Source organism: Ambystoma mexicanum, chromosome 1p (genome assembly GCF_040938575.1).
Source record: "Ambystoma mexicanum isolate Mex_15411 chromosome 1p, UKY_AmexF1_1, whole genome shotgun sequence".
NCBI classification, from domain to species: domain Eukaryota; kingdom Metazoa; phylum Chordata; class Amphibia; order Caudata; family Ambystomatidae; genus Ambystoma; species Ambystoma mexicanum.
In genome coordinates this window covers 1114999130-1115016668 of record NC_090921.1, presented here as the reverse complement: position 1 = coordinate 1115016668, position 17539 = coordinate 1114999130, and the positions used below count along the sequence as shown (strand labels likewise).

General features: G+C 48.4%; 1 protein-coding gene across 3 annotated transcripts in view; it reads right to left on the bottom strand.

Moving 5' to 3' along the window:
* LOC138449209 (zinc finger protein interacting with ribonucleoprotein K-like) overlaps positions 1-17539 on the bottom strand; it is a 740539-nt gene that overhangs the window by 675491 nt on the left and 47509 nt on the right. For all 3 annotated transcript variants that reach the window (XM_069604751.1, XM_069604753.1, XM_069604752.1), the window contains exon 2: positions 9399-9525. In XM_069604751.1, the coding sequence (XP_069460852.1) occupies positions 9399-9525 (127 nt within the window). The remainder of the gene's footprint in view (positions 1-9398; positions 9526-17539) is intronic.

The following is a 17539-nucleotide window of genomic DNA, read 5'->3' as shown; positions in this document are numbered from 1 at the left end:
ACTTGAGTATCTGTCTTGGAATGAGTGTCAATGCAGTAGTGCTGAGTAAAAGTGTGAATAGAGCTCCATGTAGCTGCTTTGCAAATGGTGTCAAGGGGTACATTTGCAATGAAAGCCAGAGTGGCCCCAATGCCTCCTGTAGAGTGGGCTCTTGGCGTAAAAGGCAGTGTTTTTTCAGAGAGGGAGTAACATAGCTGGATACAATTGACTATCCACTTCGAGGTGGCACCTTTAGAGACACAATCTCCTTCTCTGCCTGTAGCTACGGAGACAAACAGTTGGTCTGTTTTTCTTAGCGGCCTGGTCTTGTCTACATAGTAGAGGACCGCTCTTCACACATTTAGAGTGTGTAGTTTCACCTCAGCAGGGCTTTTGGGTTCTTGGAAGAAGGCCGGAAGCTCAATGGACTGGTTAACGTGGAATTTAGAAATGAACTTAGGTGAGAACCTAGGGTGTGTTCGTAGAACCCGTTTATCCTTATGAACAGTAAAGAAAGGATCCTGCACTGACAGAGCCTGAATTTCACTGACCCTTCTTATGGATGGAATGGCTACTAAGAAAGCACTTTTATAGGTCAGGTGTTTGAGACTGGCTTTATGCATGGGTTCAAACAGTGGACCCATGAGTTTAGCAAGCACCACATTAAGGTCCCATCCTGGTGGTGGGTTTGAAATTGGAGGGTGGAGTCTCTTCACCCCTTCCATGAATGCTTTAACCACTGGTACTTTCCACCACAACACCTTGTCATGGGAGGTGGTGTAGGCTGACAGGCCGCCAGGTGTACCTTGAGTGAATTAAATACCAACCCTGCATCCAGCAGGTGGAGCATGTAGGTGACAATATTGGAAGGAGTGCAATCAACCGGGTTGATTTGTTTATTCTGGCACCAGATAACAAATCTTTTCCATTTATCGAAGTTACAGTGCCTCGTGTTTGGTTTCCTAGATTCCTTAAGGATGTCCATGCATCTCTGTGGTAGGTTGAGATGTCCAAACTCTATGACTTCAGGAGCCATGCTGCTAAGTTCACTGAGCTGGGTTGAGGATGCACTGTTTGACCTTGGTTTCTGGGATAGTAGGTTGTGCCAGCACGGGAGTTGATGGGTTCGCACACTGCTGGTCTGCGTAGGTGTGGGAATCACAGTTGCCTCGCCCACATGAGAGCAACTAGGATGAGCGTCATCGATTCCCTGTGCATCTTGTTGACCACCTTCCTCATGAGAGGGGTTGGTGGAAAAGCATAGGCAAACATCCCTGACCAGTTCATCCACAGGGCGTTCTCCTTGGGAGTCTGGCTGGGGGAACCTGGATGTGAATCCTGGGCATTGCCCGTTTTCGCTTGTGGCGAATAGGTTTATAGTGGGGAAACCCCACTGTGAGAAGATGTCCTCTACGACTTCTCTGTGTAAACACCATTCGTGTTCTTTTGGGAGGGGATCTCTGCTTAAAGAGTCTGCTAGTGAATTGAGATCCCCTGGAACATGTTGAGATGACAGGTAAATGTTCCGTCTGAGTGCCCATGTCCCCATTTTCGGGGCAAGCCTGGACAGATTTGGCAAACGAGTCCCTCCCTGTTTTGTTTTGTAAAACATCACTGTCGTGCTGTCTCTTAAGATCTGCACTGACAGGTTTAACAGGTGGGGTTCGAACGCTCGAAGCGCTCTGAAGACTGCCAGAAGCTCTAGCAGATTGATGCGATTCTTGGCCACTGTGTGAGACCAGAGACCCTGAGCTGTGTGGTGAAGGAGGTGTGCTCCCCACCCCGATAGGGCAGCATCTGTAGTGACTACAGCCTGTATCTCCGGATCGTAAAAGGGTTTCCCCTTTGACAGGTTCTCTCTTGTCCACCAGTGGACACTTTGTACAAGTGTTGGCGACACCACCACTAGATCGTCCCACTGACCACTTGCCTGAGACCACTGGTCGCCAACTCTTCTTGCATGGGTCGCAGGCGCGCGTGGGGGACCTGGTAAATACATGGCGCCATCATGCCTAGCAAACGCATCACTTTGCGCACCGTTATCTGGCAGCTGGACCGATTTTGAGGAATTTACAGTAGTAGATTCCGAATTCTTTCCTCTGATGGAAAGGCCAACCCCTCTTGAGTGATTAGGACAGCTCCTAGGAACTGTTTTGGAGGTGCTTGGCACCAGGCTTGATTTTTTCTCGTTGATAGAGAAACCCAATTCGAAGAGGAGGTCGATAGTTCTTTGGATGTTGGATCTGCAAATTACTGGGGGTTTCCCCCGTGATGAGCCAGTCGTCCAGATAAGGGTACACTGGGGTAGCCTCCCTGCGTAGGTACCTTTTGGTTCTTTTGGGGTAGGACCAAGCCTGATTTGCATATGGTTTTTCCCCTTCTGTAATGGCTTGGCAGGCTGAAAAACTATGGTCTGGAGGGTTGCCCAGAGCTTTGCCAGTGGTTATGATTAATTCAAAACCTTCCAGCTCTCACCTTTCTGTTTTGCTAAAGTCCCCCCGAGTGGGACGGGTATGCCCAGACGTGGGTCCCGAGTCTGCCGGGCCTAGAGACCCAAGCTACTCCTCACTGATGACACCCATCAAGGCTGAAACATGTCTGGGGATGCTTGTGGTCTCGTGCAGAAGGGATGTGACCTAGCAGTTCGGGCTGGACTGCCCCTTTTGGGGTAGGACCAAGCCTGATTTGCATATGGTTTTTCCCCTTCAATGGCTTGGCAGGCTGAAAAACAATGGTCTGGAGGGTTGCCCAGAGTTTTGCCAGTGGTTACGATTAATTCAAAACCTTCCAGCCATCGCCTTTCTGTTTTGCTACCCTTGGAGCGAGGCTATACCGAAGGGCAGCACCTTGAACTGGTAGTGCTTACTGTCCACCTTAAAGCGCAAGAAGCTTCTGTGCGCTGGGAACATGGAAATATGAAAATAGGCATCTTTCATGTCCAATGTTGCCATGTAATCCCCTCTTTTTAAGAGTGGGATTACCTCTTGGAGAGTAGTCAAGTGAAATTTTTGGGGCTCGACATACTTGTTTGCAGGCCCCAAGTCTAATACTGGGCGCATTGTCAAATCTTTTTTTGGCACAAGGAAGTAAGTTGAATAAATACCCTTGTTTACTTGGTTGCCCGGGACGAGTTCCATCGCGTCCTTTGCGAGAAGATTGACGATTTCCTCGAGGAGGATCTTTTGGTGGTCCAGGGAAATGTATCTTTTGTCGTGGAGGGTGGTTGCGCGGGCGCTCCAGCAGCTTGATGCAGTATCCTGCGGACACTGTGGACAGCACCCATCTGTCCGATGTGATCCCTTCCCATGCTTGGGTAAAGTTGGAAATGCGCCCCCCTACTGGGGATGCGTGGGAAGGGAGCCTGAGCGGAATGTCACTGTTTTGCGGGAGGCGTACCGCCTCTGCCTGGGCTGCCTCTTCCTCTACCATGGCTCCTTTTATTACCTCTGCCGTAACTTTGGGTAGTCTGTTGGTTGCCATCCCACGATGTACCCTGTCCCTGTGCGTAATTGGAACCTCTCTGGGAATTTTGGCCGCGTGAGCGATGAATTACTATTCTTTCTTAGATTGGTGGGTTTATTTGTCAATTGTACCAGGGACTTCAGAGTATCATACTCGTCTTTGGCAGTTTTGAGTGCGTCCTCTACTGCTTTGCTAAACAAGACATTCGGTTCCACCGGCATGTCAATAAGCGTAGCCTGGGTCTCGGGTTTAAACCCTAACTGTCTTAGCCAAGCGTGCCTCTTAATGACAGTGCTCTCTGCTATGAGCCGGCCTGCATCATCTGCGGCGTCAAAGGTCGTCTTCAGAATGCAACCAGACACGGCTCTACCCTTCGACGCAATTTGGGCTAGCTGGCCCTTTAGTGGTTCCGGAGCGGAGTCAATGAGAGCAGCTACCTGCTCCCACTGGTGGCAATTATAGCTTGCCAGCAGAGTGGTGGTATTGGCGATTCTTGCCTGGTAAGCGGAAGTGGAGGCCACTTTCCTTCCTAATCCATAAATTCTCTTGCTCTCCTTGTCTGGGGGAGGCTCAGGTGAAGATAGGAGGTGTCCCTACTCTTTTTCTGGTGTTTGTGATTACCAAAGAGTCGGGCTTAAGTTGGCCCCTTATGTAAAGTGGGTCTGACTGGGCGGCCCTGAACAACTTCTCAATTCTGGGGTTTACAGCCCTAGTGAGATTAGGAGTGAGAAGTGAAGGATCAATTCTTCGCTGGATTGACTTGAGAATAGGAATGGCTTGAGCAATGAGCCTCTTGTCCCCAACTAGCTCCTCTGCAAAGTCCTTTTCTTCCTGCGCCCCCTGAGTGTCTATGTGGAAGTGCTCTGCAGCTTTAGCCAAGACCTCGTTTAGAAGGGGCTGGTTATCTATTGGTGAGTCAGTAACCTGTGGTTCCTTGTGAACCGGAGAGTCCATATTGTAGACTTCTTCCTCGTTTTCCTCCTCCTCATCTGGTCCTCGTCATCTCCATAATACTCGACCCCTGTTTGGTCGTCCAGCATTTGTAGATCTAGGGCATCCCGATACTGCTGTTAGGGCTGGATGTAGTAAGGGTATGAAGTCAGGCCCTGAGCTGGAGTATCAAACCGAGATCTATTATTAGGAGGCTGTGGGTCCTTGCATCCTGAAGGAGTAGCATTGTCAGGGGTATAACTAAGAAAATGCTGTGGGTTTTTTTCATAAAAATTGGCTAAGGAAGACATTCTCCTCATCACCCTGTCTATGTGATCAGTGCTCCATTATCTGGAACTGGGGATGACAACCTCCGGTTGAGGTTCCTCTTCTAGTCCCATATCCTGAGGAGTGGGTGGAATGAGCCTGGGTGTAGTGACTAGGACAGAGTTTTTAGATTTGTCCTTATCTGACGACCTGTGTTTGTCCTTGTGTACCTGGGGTGTGAATGTGATGACACTTTCTGCTGTTTGTCCCCTTTCCCATGAGTGGAAGAGTGTTTCCCTGATGGTTTGGCCTTTTCTGAATCTTTCGACGATTAGCGTCGAGATTCGGGGGTACTGTCTTTCTCTTTCGAGTGTGCACGTCGAGACTCGGAGGCAGACGCCAAACGGGCTTCCAGAGCCTGCTTTTGGTAAGCGGCTAGGCGATGGAGGTCAGATTTGTCTTCTGACGAACGTACCTATGTAACTTTGGGGAGCGAGGCCCTCTTGGCAACTGTGGACGGTTGCCATGTGTCATACGGCGATCTCGACCTGGAACGCCCAGAGGACACCGATTCCATGGACCGCTCTCTACGTGCCTCTTTCTTCCGAGAACTCGACACGCATGTTGAGTCTCGGTTGGACTTAGTGTGTATAGGTGTAGAAGTAGTTTGGGTAGCGCTTGTGTCGCCGGGTGTGTACCCCGTAACTGCCCTGCCGGACAATCCTCTGAGGTCGGGGACTAGCGCTTGGGTGTCTTTCGACGCCCCTGTGCCCTCGCCGTCCAAAAGGACGGTGTGGCTGCCATCACTGAAGGCACCCACCGCTTCCATGTCCTCGAGCTGCCTGGCGTGGTGGGCCCAACACTTAGTGGAGCGGTCCTTGAGTGTTTTTGCTTTAAAAAGCTTGCACGCTCTGCAGTTCGCTTCGGGGTGGTCCCTCGGCAAGCAGAGATTACAGGTGGCGTGTTTGTCAACCCAAGGGTACTTGCGGTTGCACTTTGGGCAAAATTTAAATGGAGTACTCTCCATATGTCACCTTAAGGCAGCGGGCTAGTGTATGTAGGAAAATAATAAAGAGTGTTGAGTATGTTTCCACCCCCCACTCTCCCTACTTGCAGGGCCGAGGCCAGAGGCCTTCCGAGGACCGAGGCCTTCCGAGGCCCAAAGTCCGTTGCGCAGTCTCGACGGTTGGTTGTTCTTCGGACCGGCGTCGATCTTCGATGTCTCGACGTGGGAGTGAAAGACGGGGAAATTAATATTGATTTTTTGCAAAATGGCTGAAAGCCAGGGAACTCCGCACAATGCTTCCGACAAGTATGGTGGAAAAAAACAATCTGAGGATCCTACACACGTGAGGGATCATGGGTACAGTGGACGTCACACTAGGGATAGTATTACTGGCACGGCACGCCCTATGACGACGCCCATTTTCGAGTTTCGAAAAAAAAAACAACTAATACTCTGCAGCTTCCACTAGATGTCGGCCTATGCACAGCATGTGATCTAAGCAGATTCCACAAGCCTCAGAAATATGTAATATATATATATATATACATACATATACACACACGTGTTATCACTTGCAAGGCTATATTCACATATGCCCCAGAGCTGCACCCTGCTTCAAAGAGCAGAAAGAAATTCTGTAAAAACGGCTCCTGCACACCTCTGAGAATGACGCATCTGGGACTGGGCTCTTCGGAGAAGCAGCCTGGAAGCCTCAGTCGGCATGGGGGGGATTTGGAGGTCGCTGGGATCACGTCAGGGTCACCAAATGAAGGCACACCCCTGCACACTCAAACCAGAAAAAAATACAACCCACTAAGGAAAAAAGGCCCAAGACACTGCTTGCAAGGATAACAAGTATTTACTTCTACACATTATCAATGCATCAGCAAAGAACTCTGCTGGCGCCCATGGTTCTGGCAAATTGGGGATGTTCAGCAAGCTAAAAGGACACCTGGCGTCATCAATGTCGTCATTACATACAGTAAAAACCTGCAAGACTGGTTGGAGTGACCCTATACACGGCAGCCCACTCCATAGGGAATACTAGGCCATTGGTCCCACCCTTCTTGTCAGTTTCTGTCCACATCAGTGCTGCTGGGCTCGTCATCTGCGATAAAACAGGGCCCAACAAGCAATTACTTATTTCGAAAACACTGTAATGTTGCACACGGCAGACCCAGAGATGGCCCGAGGGGGGAGAGCCAAGGTCACATCAACTTGCAGACTTCACTCACTCCCAGATGCGCCAGCAGCCTCCAAGGTCCTCCACCATCGTTTTGAGCTATAATTTTATCCCTCCTTGGCACCTCGCAGCACAAATCACGTGGCTCAAATGTGATGGAAAGATAGCCGTGCTTTGTGATCGATTGGTGGGTCTTACAGCTTTATGGTCGGTGGTCTGGGCCTGGCTAGCACTGTGGTATATGGAGGTCTTAGGATAAAACAAAAGGAGGGCTGCAGTTCTCATGCAGAGGGGTGTTGGGGCTAAGGGCCATGTTATCTGTATCTTGGAATGGTAACTGTCTAGAGGCGCTCTGCCCCATACTGTGGCCTTGCACAGCGCATTCTTCCTGGGGAGCGAAGGTCTGCAGCTTTTGAGACAATAAAAGGTGTGTAACTCTCTGAAGCTCACTCGTGGTGTGAATTCTGTCTGTACCAATAATACAAGCCTAATACTAACATATTTGGTTCTTTCGTTGCGCTTGGGCCTACGTTCTATAATGGCTGCCAATATCTAAGATGGGGTTTCCACTCGCATCTACTATGTAGCTCCTAATGCATGCACTACGCAATTGTGCACTCTCCTGCGTGTACACTCCCCTGCCCCCTGCTGCCTCGAAGTGCAGTTTATGGTTTGTTTCGAAATTCGGAATCACCTAGGGGTGTGGGAAGACTCTCCCTCCTTCCCAACAGGAGGAAGCCAGTCTGGAAGCAGAGGCAGGTTATCCTTGTAGCAGAAAGGCAGACTGGAGAGGCAAAGAGGCTGCCCTTCTCTTGAAGCAGTGAAAAGAAGAGTGCCTTGCCTACCTGTAGAGGTCGAAGCTTCTTGTCTTTTGCCTGACGTTTCTCACATTTGAAGAAAGTAAAAGTAACCAGAACTATGTTTTTTTATAAGACTGTTAGTCAATGTCACATTAAACATGGTTGCAGTAGTAGCACACTGTGGAACCAAGAAGTTGGTTTCTACAGTGACGGGGGTAGCAGAGGTGAACAACAACCCAAGAAGAAGCATCCTGACAACTATACCAAAAGGTACTGCAGAGGTTACGAACACTAGTCAATTCTCTTTCTATAATTCTACTAATCTGTTTTCCGAGCTGTGGCAAGCAATCCTGGAAGGTAGACATCCAGAATTACCATTGGTGCTATTTCCTTGGCTAAAATTGGAAAGGGATCTTTTCAACTGGAAGCTGAAGAACTGTTACCAGTGATTTTTTTCTGGTGAACATTTATTTCATTTGGAACTTACAAGAACTGTTTCAAGACTTTATTCTATTGTTTGAACATCTGGGGAAGGGATCTACCCAGGACAGGTGAAGATCTTCCAAATGACGGATTGTTTATTATTTGCTCATTTAAGTTGTTGGTCATTTGCTTTATTTGTTTTGATGTTTAGTGTGAGGGCCAGTTTGCTTCCGTTAGGAGTAGTTCCCTTAGTTCTTAGACTACGTAGGAAACTACCTGATAGAGTAGGTTTGGCACAGATTTATTTGCATTATTTTCTGTTAATAAAATGTTTAACCCCGAGAACCATACAAGCAGTCGTCCGCCTCACATTACTGAACCCTCACACAACTTACAGACTACATTTCTTGGATTCCATAGTGCAGGTCTATGGAAAGGGAATCCTCAACAGGATAGGTGACTAGTGCATTGAACAAAATTTTTCAAATCTGAATCCTTTTTTAAAAACAGGAGTCTGTGCAATATTAGGTTTTCAGATATTGGTTATAGATACTGAAATTTGTATAGCGTTTGTTGATCTCCAAAAACCAACCTAGTTTCAAACTTTGTTCCGTCCTGTTGAAGATGTCCCACCCCAAGCCCCTCATGCTCACAAGCAACAACCCACCATGGGTAAAATAGGGGATAACAAGTTAGCTCACAAAGGTCTGTCATAATTTGTTGACGAGTGCACCATGGGCTTCTCATATCGTTTTTGTTATGGAACATTGACGTGATGGAGAGGTTACCCTAATACACATCAAACAGCTCCACAGGCTCTCTATTTGCCGTTGCTAGTGCTCTATACATTCGGTAACATCCTTTATACACAGCATATCTTTTAATTGTTTATTTTCTTCAACATATACATATATTTTCTTTTATACACAAGAGGTTTTTACAAAACCCTTTTCTTTTTATCAATAAAAAAACATTTTTACAAACAATATGAAATCACAATCATTTCTAATTTTTATCAAATAATTTTTCAGGGTGCCTTCACGTTCAAATCAACTCCATTTTATTCCCGATAGTCGTTAGGACAAAGTTACTTTCACTGTCATCAATGTTGATACCTTCAATTGTTCGACAATTCTCATTCACTAATGTCCTCATTTTAATTCCTCACAGTACAACCCATCAATCATCTACTGTTCTGTCATCTCAGGAGACTAGTGAATGAGGGTTTTAAATTAAAGTACTATCTTCTCTAAAAATTCAGGACAATGAAAAGTAGTTAATGACAAGTACATTGAGAACCTAAAACTTGATCCAAACTAGCAAACCAAACCATATTGTGTAACTTTACCCAGAGATATCAAGGCTTGGTGAATTTCCTTCATAACATTCATGTAAAGTTCATTCTGCCATTCATGTAAAAGTTTCCACTCCTCTTCAGAAAAACAAGCAGCAAGATCCTGGAATGTTAATGGTGCCTGAAAAAGTAAAATACACATTACATTCAGCAAATACATTTCGTGATGTATAGAATAAATATCTTTTTCCATTTACAATATTTCACTGCTTGCTGTCGCTAATTCAACACAACTTTATACTGGAAAGCCATGGGTGGGAACAATTATTAAATACCTTGAGTTTCCATCTTTCCTAAAACAGAAGAAGTCTCCTGTACAGTGCACTTATAAGAATCTAAGATTTTCAGGTGAAGTATACCACAAAGAATAGTACAAACAAATGATTGAGAAATTCAGAGAAAGGGCACAGAACAAAATAACATTACAAAAAGCTGTCACAAAACAGTTTAGAGCAAGGAACAAAGAACCACCTGGTCTTGTGTTCATGAACACATTTTCAAAGCAAGGGTAAAAATGTCAAATTGCAATACTACCCAGGAAAGAAAATGTACTTGCCACCTCTGTTGTCCAAATACACAAAGCACACCATTCCTTACAGGTATCCCTACAAAGATAAAGGATTTTTCTCAAATTGTTTTGTACGTCTGATGGCAAGAATCTGGTTTACGACAGTGGCCTCTTGAAATCTACTATATAGCGATGATGAAAAGAAAAATAGATGTCAGTTGGAAAAAATAAAACCAACATCTGACCATACGAAAAGGAGAGAATCCGTAGCAGGTCCTTTTAATGATGACAGACATATAGTGGAACAGCTTCATGCAATACATTTGGATTTGGTGCAGTTGGGGACTACGTGAAAATATAATTTTTGGCCATAGATAAATTTTGGAATTACTTTTCCTTTGTAGAATTTTAATACAGGCATGATGGAAAAGAGTCTGAATTTTAAATTTATCATAGAAAGTTGGGTGAGCAGAAGTGCAGACTTTTGGAGGAGTTTGTCTGACGTTACAATAGCTGATATGGGGAAGCCTATGGGGACGCTGATATGGGGAAGCCTAAATATAAATATTACATATATATATATATATAGTCATGCTAGACGCAGATCTAATTACAGTGTTCTCCCATGACCACCACTGTCCCTCCTTTTCCTGCTTCTTTAAAGCGCTAAGATTTTCATTTTTTTTGGATTGATCCCAAGACCATTGTCACTAGCAAAAGATGAAAACGCAGCAAGCAGTCTTTTTAAGCCCAGACAGGTTTTATCAAAAAGCAAGAAGTCATCGGCATAAGCTAGCCAGGACACCTTCAGAGCACCTACCTTAGTGGAAACTAATCCACCTGAACACAAGTAGTCATTGATGTCTGATACATACAAGTTAAATAGACAGGCAGCCAGAATGCAACCCTGTCTAAGAGCAAACAGAGTAGGGATACTACGAGACATGGACCCCTTCTCTATTCAGCCTAACCTGAACACTAGAATTTTCATGGAGTCCTATTATGATGTTTCAGCAGGCCATTGGGAATACCCCTAAACTGCCAGTTTTCCCCGTAGTCTAGAGCGGTCCAAAGCAGATGACAGGTCAACTGAAGCTACATAGGTACAGTCATCAGAGATGGACCAGGTTGATTCCTGCATGTAACTCAAAACAGGATCATTTAGGTTTGTAGAATGGGCCTTACGGAAACCCGACTGAAACCTAGATAACCTATTAGAATTAGAGGCCCATAATTCAAGGTGTTCGAGTAATATAGATGCAAAGATCTTGATATGATATGATATGGCATTTGTAACGCGCCTATACACAAGCGTTTCAAGTGTTTCAAGGCGCGAGGAGGCAGGGAGGGGGAAACGGGGGAAGACAGACAGCGATCCTACTAGGCCAGGTGTCATTCAGATCGCGCAGGGGAAGGGGGAAGGGACTAAGCGCAAGGGGAGGGGAAGGGGCAAGTGCAGTACAAGGTAAGTATATATAATAAAATGAATAGGGCCAGCTGGTGGCAAGTGCAAGGTAAGTGCAGACAAGTGCTGGGAACGGGGGCTGTAGGGATACAGAGACAGTCCCGCAGAGCAGGGGTTGCCAGCGAGGCAGTGCAAGTGCAGAGTGGCTGGGCCCAGGACCGAGGTCGGCGAGAGTGGCCCAGTTGCAGATTCGGTGCAGATTCAGCGAAGAATTAGCAGGGGAGAGGGAGAGAGAAAGCAGAAGCAAAGAGGAAGGTTTTGAGGTGCTTCCGGAACCGTAGATGGTTCTCCTCAAGTTTCAGGGAGGCAGGAAGGCTGTTCCAGAGGGAGGCCCCTGCCGCGGAGAGAGATCTACCCCCAGCTCGTTGCTTCGAGAAGCGGCCGACCCAGAGGGAATTGGAGACGGATGAGCGAAGGGCTCGGGAAGGAAGATATTTAGGAAGAGAGAGTTGAAGGTATTTAGGCCCCAGAAGGCCTTGTGGACAATGCAGAGGGTTTTGAACGTTATCCTCGCAGCCACTGGGAGCCAGTGTAGAGACTTCAGTCCTGGAGAGATACGGTCCCTGGGCTTAAGGCCAAGGACAAGTCTCGCAGTTCTGTTCTGGATGAGTTGCAGAGGGCGGAGAGTGGAGGCAGGCAGATTAAGATAGAGGCTGTTACAGTAGTCCAGCTTTGAGAGAACCAGGGCTCGTGAGACAGTGAGCTTCTGGGGGAAGGAGAGGAAGGGAAGAATACCTCTGAGGAGGTGCAGCTGGTAGTGTGACTTCTTAGAGACGTCAGATATATGAGGAGAGAAGGAGAGTGTGGAGTCGAAGATAACCCCGAGGTTTTTTGCCGTGCAGGTAGGTGCAGGAAGAGGGCCAAGAGAGGCCGGCCAGAGAGCTGCAGGGAAGGAGGGAGTGGGTGTGCCAATGAGTAGAATCCCAGTCTTACTGGCATTAAGGCAGAGGTCATTGGCAGCACACCATTCCTGGATAGCCGACAGACAGTCAGAGATGAGGGAAGGAGAGGAGGAGGCCGAGGGTAGCCTGAAAATGAGCTGGGTATCGTCCGCATAGCACTGAAAGTTGGGGCAGAGAGCGGCGATGCGGTGGGCAAGGAGTGCCAGGTACTGGTTGAACAGCCAGGGTGAGAGATTTGATCCCTGGGAGACACCACAGGTGGAGAAAAAGATGTCAGAGAGGAAGGACCCCAGTGGGACCTGGGAGGGTCGATTGGAGAGGAAAGAGGTCAGCCACGCCAGAGCCTGACCAGTGATACCCAGGTTATCACGGAGACGGTTGAGCAGGATGGCATGGTTGACAGTGTCAAAGGCAGAGGAGAGATCGAGCAGAATGAGAACACACGGAGTGTTGGAGTCAAGGTTCAAGAGTAGGTCCTCACGGATGTTCAGGAGAGCAGTTTCCGTGCTTCTGGCATCTCTGAAGCCAGATTGATGGTCATGAAGACTGCCAACAGATTCAGCATGGAGGTTAAGCTGGGAGATGGCCAGTTTCTCCAGGAGCTTGCCCAGGAAGGGAGTGATGGAGATTGGGCGATAGTTAGCCGGGCAGGAGGGGTCAGAAGAGGGTTTCTTAAGAAGAGGGTGCACAAGGGAGTGCTTAAGGGGGGATGGGAAGACTCCAGAGGCGAAGGAGTGGTTGCAAAAGTCAGCCAGGGCAGGAGCCAGGGCGTCGATGTGGTCCTTGATAGTTTTGGAGGAACAGGGGTGAACCTGTTTGGATGAGACTTTCATAGATCGGACTTGTTTGGAAACCTCATCAGCAGAGAAAAGGGGAAAGGCAGAGAAGGAGGGAGGAGGGGTGGCTGTAGAAGGGCCAGAGGAAGAGCCAGGAAGAGAGGGAGGGAGGTGATAGGAGGAGAGTGAGGACAGGATGTCCTGAGTTTTAGAGATGAAGTGAGAGGCAAGTGCAGTGCAGAGGGCCTGGGAGGGGACAGGAGAGGTAGAGACTGCAGCAGGGTTGGCAAGCTCCTTGCAGATTTTAAAGAGTTCGGCCGAGTTGTTAGATGCCGCAGAGATGCGGGCTTGGATAAGGGCTCTCTTCTTGGAGAGAACGGAGACACGGTATTGCCTTTGGAGCAGGCGGCAGGCCAGTTTGTCAGAGGATGAACATGAAGCACGCCATTTTCTCTCTGCCACCCTGCACTTGCGTTTAAGGGTAACGAGCTCCGAGTCATACCAGGAGTTACATTTGGCTTTAGGCTTCAGGCGGATTCTCATGACAGGGGCAAGGATATCAAGAGTATCAGATATAGCAGAGTGGAGCATGGAGAGGGCAGTGTCAGGGTGGGAGTCAGCAGAATGGGGAGAGGGGGGTGCGAAGGTGGCAGCGAAAGCCTCAACTGACACGTGCTTCATGGGTCGGATGACCGAGAAGGTGGGTAGCAGTGGTGAGGGTGGCTTTGTCAGTGGGGTAGGGAGGGTGATGTGGGAGGATAGGAGAAAGTGATCACTCCAGGAGAGAGGAGTGGAGAGGGGGACGGAGAGGGGAAGGTCAGAAGAGATCAGAGCATCAAGAGTGTGCCCTGCAGAATGAGTAGGCCCAAACGGGAGAATAGAGAGTGAGAGAGAGTCGCAGAGGTCACGAAAGAGTCCCGTGGGGGGACAGGAGACATCCAAGTGGATGTTGAAGTCACCAAGAAAGAGGAGTTGAGTGGTTGAGGACAGGAGTGAGGAGGAGAGGTCAGCCCGCTCGGTGAGGAAGGAGGAGATTTGACCAGGTGGCCGATAGATAGTAGCCACGGTAAGGGAATGGCTAGGAGAGAGAGAGAGAGAGAGAGAGAGACGGCAGACAAGGCATTCAAAAGAGGAGTATGACTGCGTAGGAGTGACAGTGGCAGGAATCCACTCAGGGAAGATAAGGGCTACACCCCACCTGCACGGTTGGGCCTGGGCACGGAGAGGATCTTGTAGCCGTCAGGTAGGAGTGTGTCAAAGCTGGTGACAGAGCTGGCCGTGAACCATGTCTCAGTGAGACCGAGGACGTCAAGGTACAGTTCCTCAAGAAGGTGACAGATATCAGAAGAATGCTTGATTGCAGAGCGAGAGTTAAGAGTGGCAATGTGGAGAAGGTTGCCATCCTTGAAGGACTTCCAGGGAGGGGTACAGATCAGAGGTACGCCCTGTGGAGGTGTAGAAGAAGGAGCAAGAGAGGGGGCAGGGAGGGAGGGTAGAGGCAATGTAGCCGAGGACAGAGGAGGGGGGACAGCAGGAGAGGAAAGGAAGTTAATGAGGCATGGGAAGCGTCTGTCAAAGAGGTGAAGGTTGGCCTGAGGGCCTTGGACCAAGACGGTCCCGTTAGCGTAGACAATCCACATCTAACAATGAGATAGGTCTATAGTTCTTTGGTTTGGAGTTTGTGTCTTTCTTAGAGATAGGGACAACCTGTGCTGTTTGCCATGATTTAGGACACATTTTAGTAGCAACAACGCTTTCGAAGAGGATAGCCAGTACATTTGCCCAATTGTCTGGGTCTTTTTTAGAGTATTATTAGTAAGGCCATTGGGACCCGCAACTCTTGATGATTTACATCGGGATATCAGGTCGAACACCATCTTGGTTTTGATCTTAATGTATATACCTTGTTGCAATTCCTTGTCTGATCTATTATAGATCATTAAGGGCTTGGCTTTGTCAGACTCATAGGTCAGAGAAGAACGCCACCCAAGCTTGCTCAGCAACCGCATTTAGCTGAGAGGTAATAAATGGTAAGTCCTGTCCATTAATGCCCAGAACATGCCCAAGTCCTTTTTAGATAGGACTTGTATCATCATTTCTGCGTTTTGCTGTAGCAAGGCAGAGCGTCTATACTTACAATAATTTCTATATGTCTGTTTTTCAATTTTGCTTCTGGCCATCTGAGCGTCTAGGGGAATATCTAGGCTCTTTACTAATATTAGTGCTAATCGAATATCGGGTTTCTTCAACGCTAGCTGATCATCGAAGGCGTGGAGAGGTTTCTTAGTTGTTCTCCGGCAGATCAATTTAGGATTATTTGTAGCAGCATTCATCAACTCGTAAATTGTGGAATCAAATGGTCCACATTGAAAACTTATTTTCCACTCAAGGGTAGTGTGAGACATGTGGCAGAATTCATTGGTCAATACCTCAATATTTGGTGAAGACCAACAGACACCGTTTCCCCTCGGGATTACATGGAGATTAGTGGGACCTGTTAGTTTCCTCTCTAAGATTTTAAAAGTTAAGCTGAATTTGGCTCTTAAAATGCAGTGGTGGACTGGTCACCAGGGGGGCGCATGGATGAGCTCCGCTCACGTGTGAGCTCTGCGACCCGAGGCCCACAAGTGACCTTGAGCCCCCACCCCCCCACCTGGGAACCCCCCCTGAAAATTCGACAAAGCTGATGGGAACGGTGCCCCCCCCAGATGAGTGAAAACCCAATCAAAATCGGATAAGGATTCGCAGTGAAACACTGCGTAGAGGAGGACACCTCCCCCACCTGCACCCTGCCCTCGACAAGGAAACCGAAAGCGGGGCAGGCCGTCAAAGTTGGGCCGTCGCCGAGCCCACACGATGTGAACAAGAGACTGTAGACCCCCTGGGGTCCAGCGCTACCTCCGGCCTCGAGAATCCCCGTGGGGGGTCTGAGGGGGTCGGGGGGGAGGGGGAGTATTTTGGAAGTAGAACAGCGCGAAGAGGTGCCTGGAACGTCCCTTTGGGCATTCCGAACTACTGAAGATCACCGGGTAAGCCTGCGAGCGTCCCCTTGCGCAGCCCCATACACTGCGCCTCCTGAATCGCATGGACCGAGGAGTACCTCGGACCTGAGGAAGCAAACTGCAGCCAGCTTTGAAGACTGTGAAGGAGGCTGGCAAAGTCTCAATTGTATGTGGAAGCGCATTTTGCCCACCAGAACGTGAACACTTATAACCCATGAAGGGCGAATACTGGGCATGAGGTAATTCGCGCGCCCCACTCGTGCTGTGCGACCCGATCATTGGGGACAACGGGCGGACCTAGGTGAACTGAGCGAAAGCGCATGAAAGCCCAATAGACCCTGTGCTCCGACACGCATGGTCGGCCCGCAGCTTTCTCCCCGCCTTTAATGCCACAACATACGAAGAAGTTGATTCAGTGGTGTGACACAGACGTAACCCGTGCAAGAAGGGTGAAGTCACCTCAACGTGGCCATACGAGCACAACGGAACGCTCATACCTCCCCTTCTATTGAGCTCCCGAGGTGCCGGGAATAAACGTACTTTCCAATCCCAGTACAGGTTCCCCACATCTGTTGCAAAACAAACGCCCAATCACATTGGAAAACTTCTGCATAAGCATATACAAATAAGAATAGAGGGGGACAGCCGAGGAGGAAGGAGGAGCATCGAAAAAGCAACAGTGTGGGCTCATGCGGTGGGGAGTGAGGAGGGATTCAACTCCAGGAAGAGACAGAAACACTGAGTGCACATGTGGATACACTTAGATTCCTGGAACCATACCGGAAGCATCTGAGTTTGACCCTAGCAACGCCAACCAGCACTAAAAGACCTCCCGTCACCCCTGTGGTAGGTTATAGATGCTGGAAGGCTCATTCAATCCCCTCAGGAGCAGTAATATTACACCACCACAGAACACCTTCCTGGGGGAACAGTAAACTCATATCCTCCCCCGGCCAAGTGTACACTCCACCACCCTGACCGAAAGATTACCCACGAGAGGATCAGTGGAAACATAACAGAGAAACAGACCAGTAATTTGCAAAGGAACAACTGGCTCCCTCATCCCTTACCTGACACAAAAGATGGGCGATCAAAATTATTAACCAGGGGTTCAGCCCCTCCTTCTGGCTCATGTGACCCCTTACGAAGAGGTGTTAAACGGAGGCCGCAGCTGACTCTCAGATCGGCTACATTCTATCGAGGAATTCTAGCACACTGTCCGCTCTGGAAGTCACAGACACAACAGGCACATACAACGAAAAAAGCTCTTTAGAGGGTTGAGCCCCTGACCTTGGAGCTTGTACCCTCCTCCAGGTCTCAGTGACATGTCCACTGAGGAAAAAGGTGAGTCTTTCCGCCAATGCAGACTAGCAAGCACAACCAGGGGATGCCATATCACTAGCACCATCCCGGACCTCACGGGGTCCCTGAGATCTAATACAGCGACCTATACAAGAGGTACACCATTGTGGACTCATACCT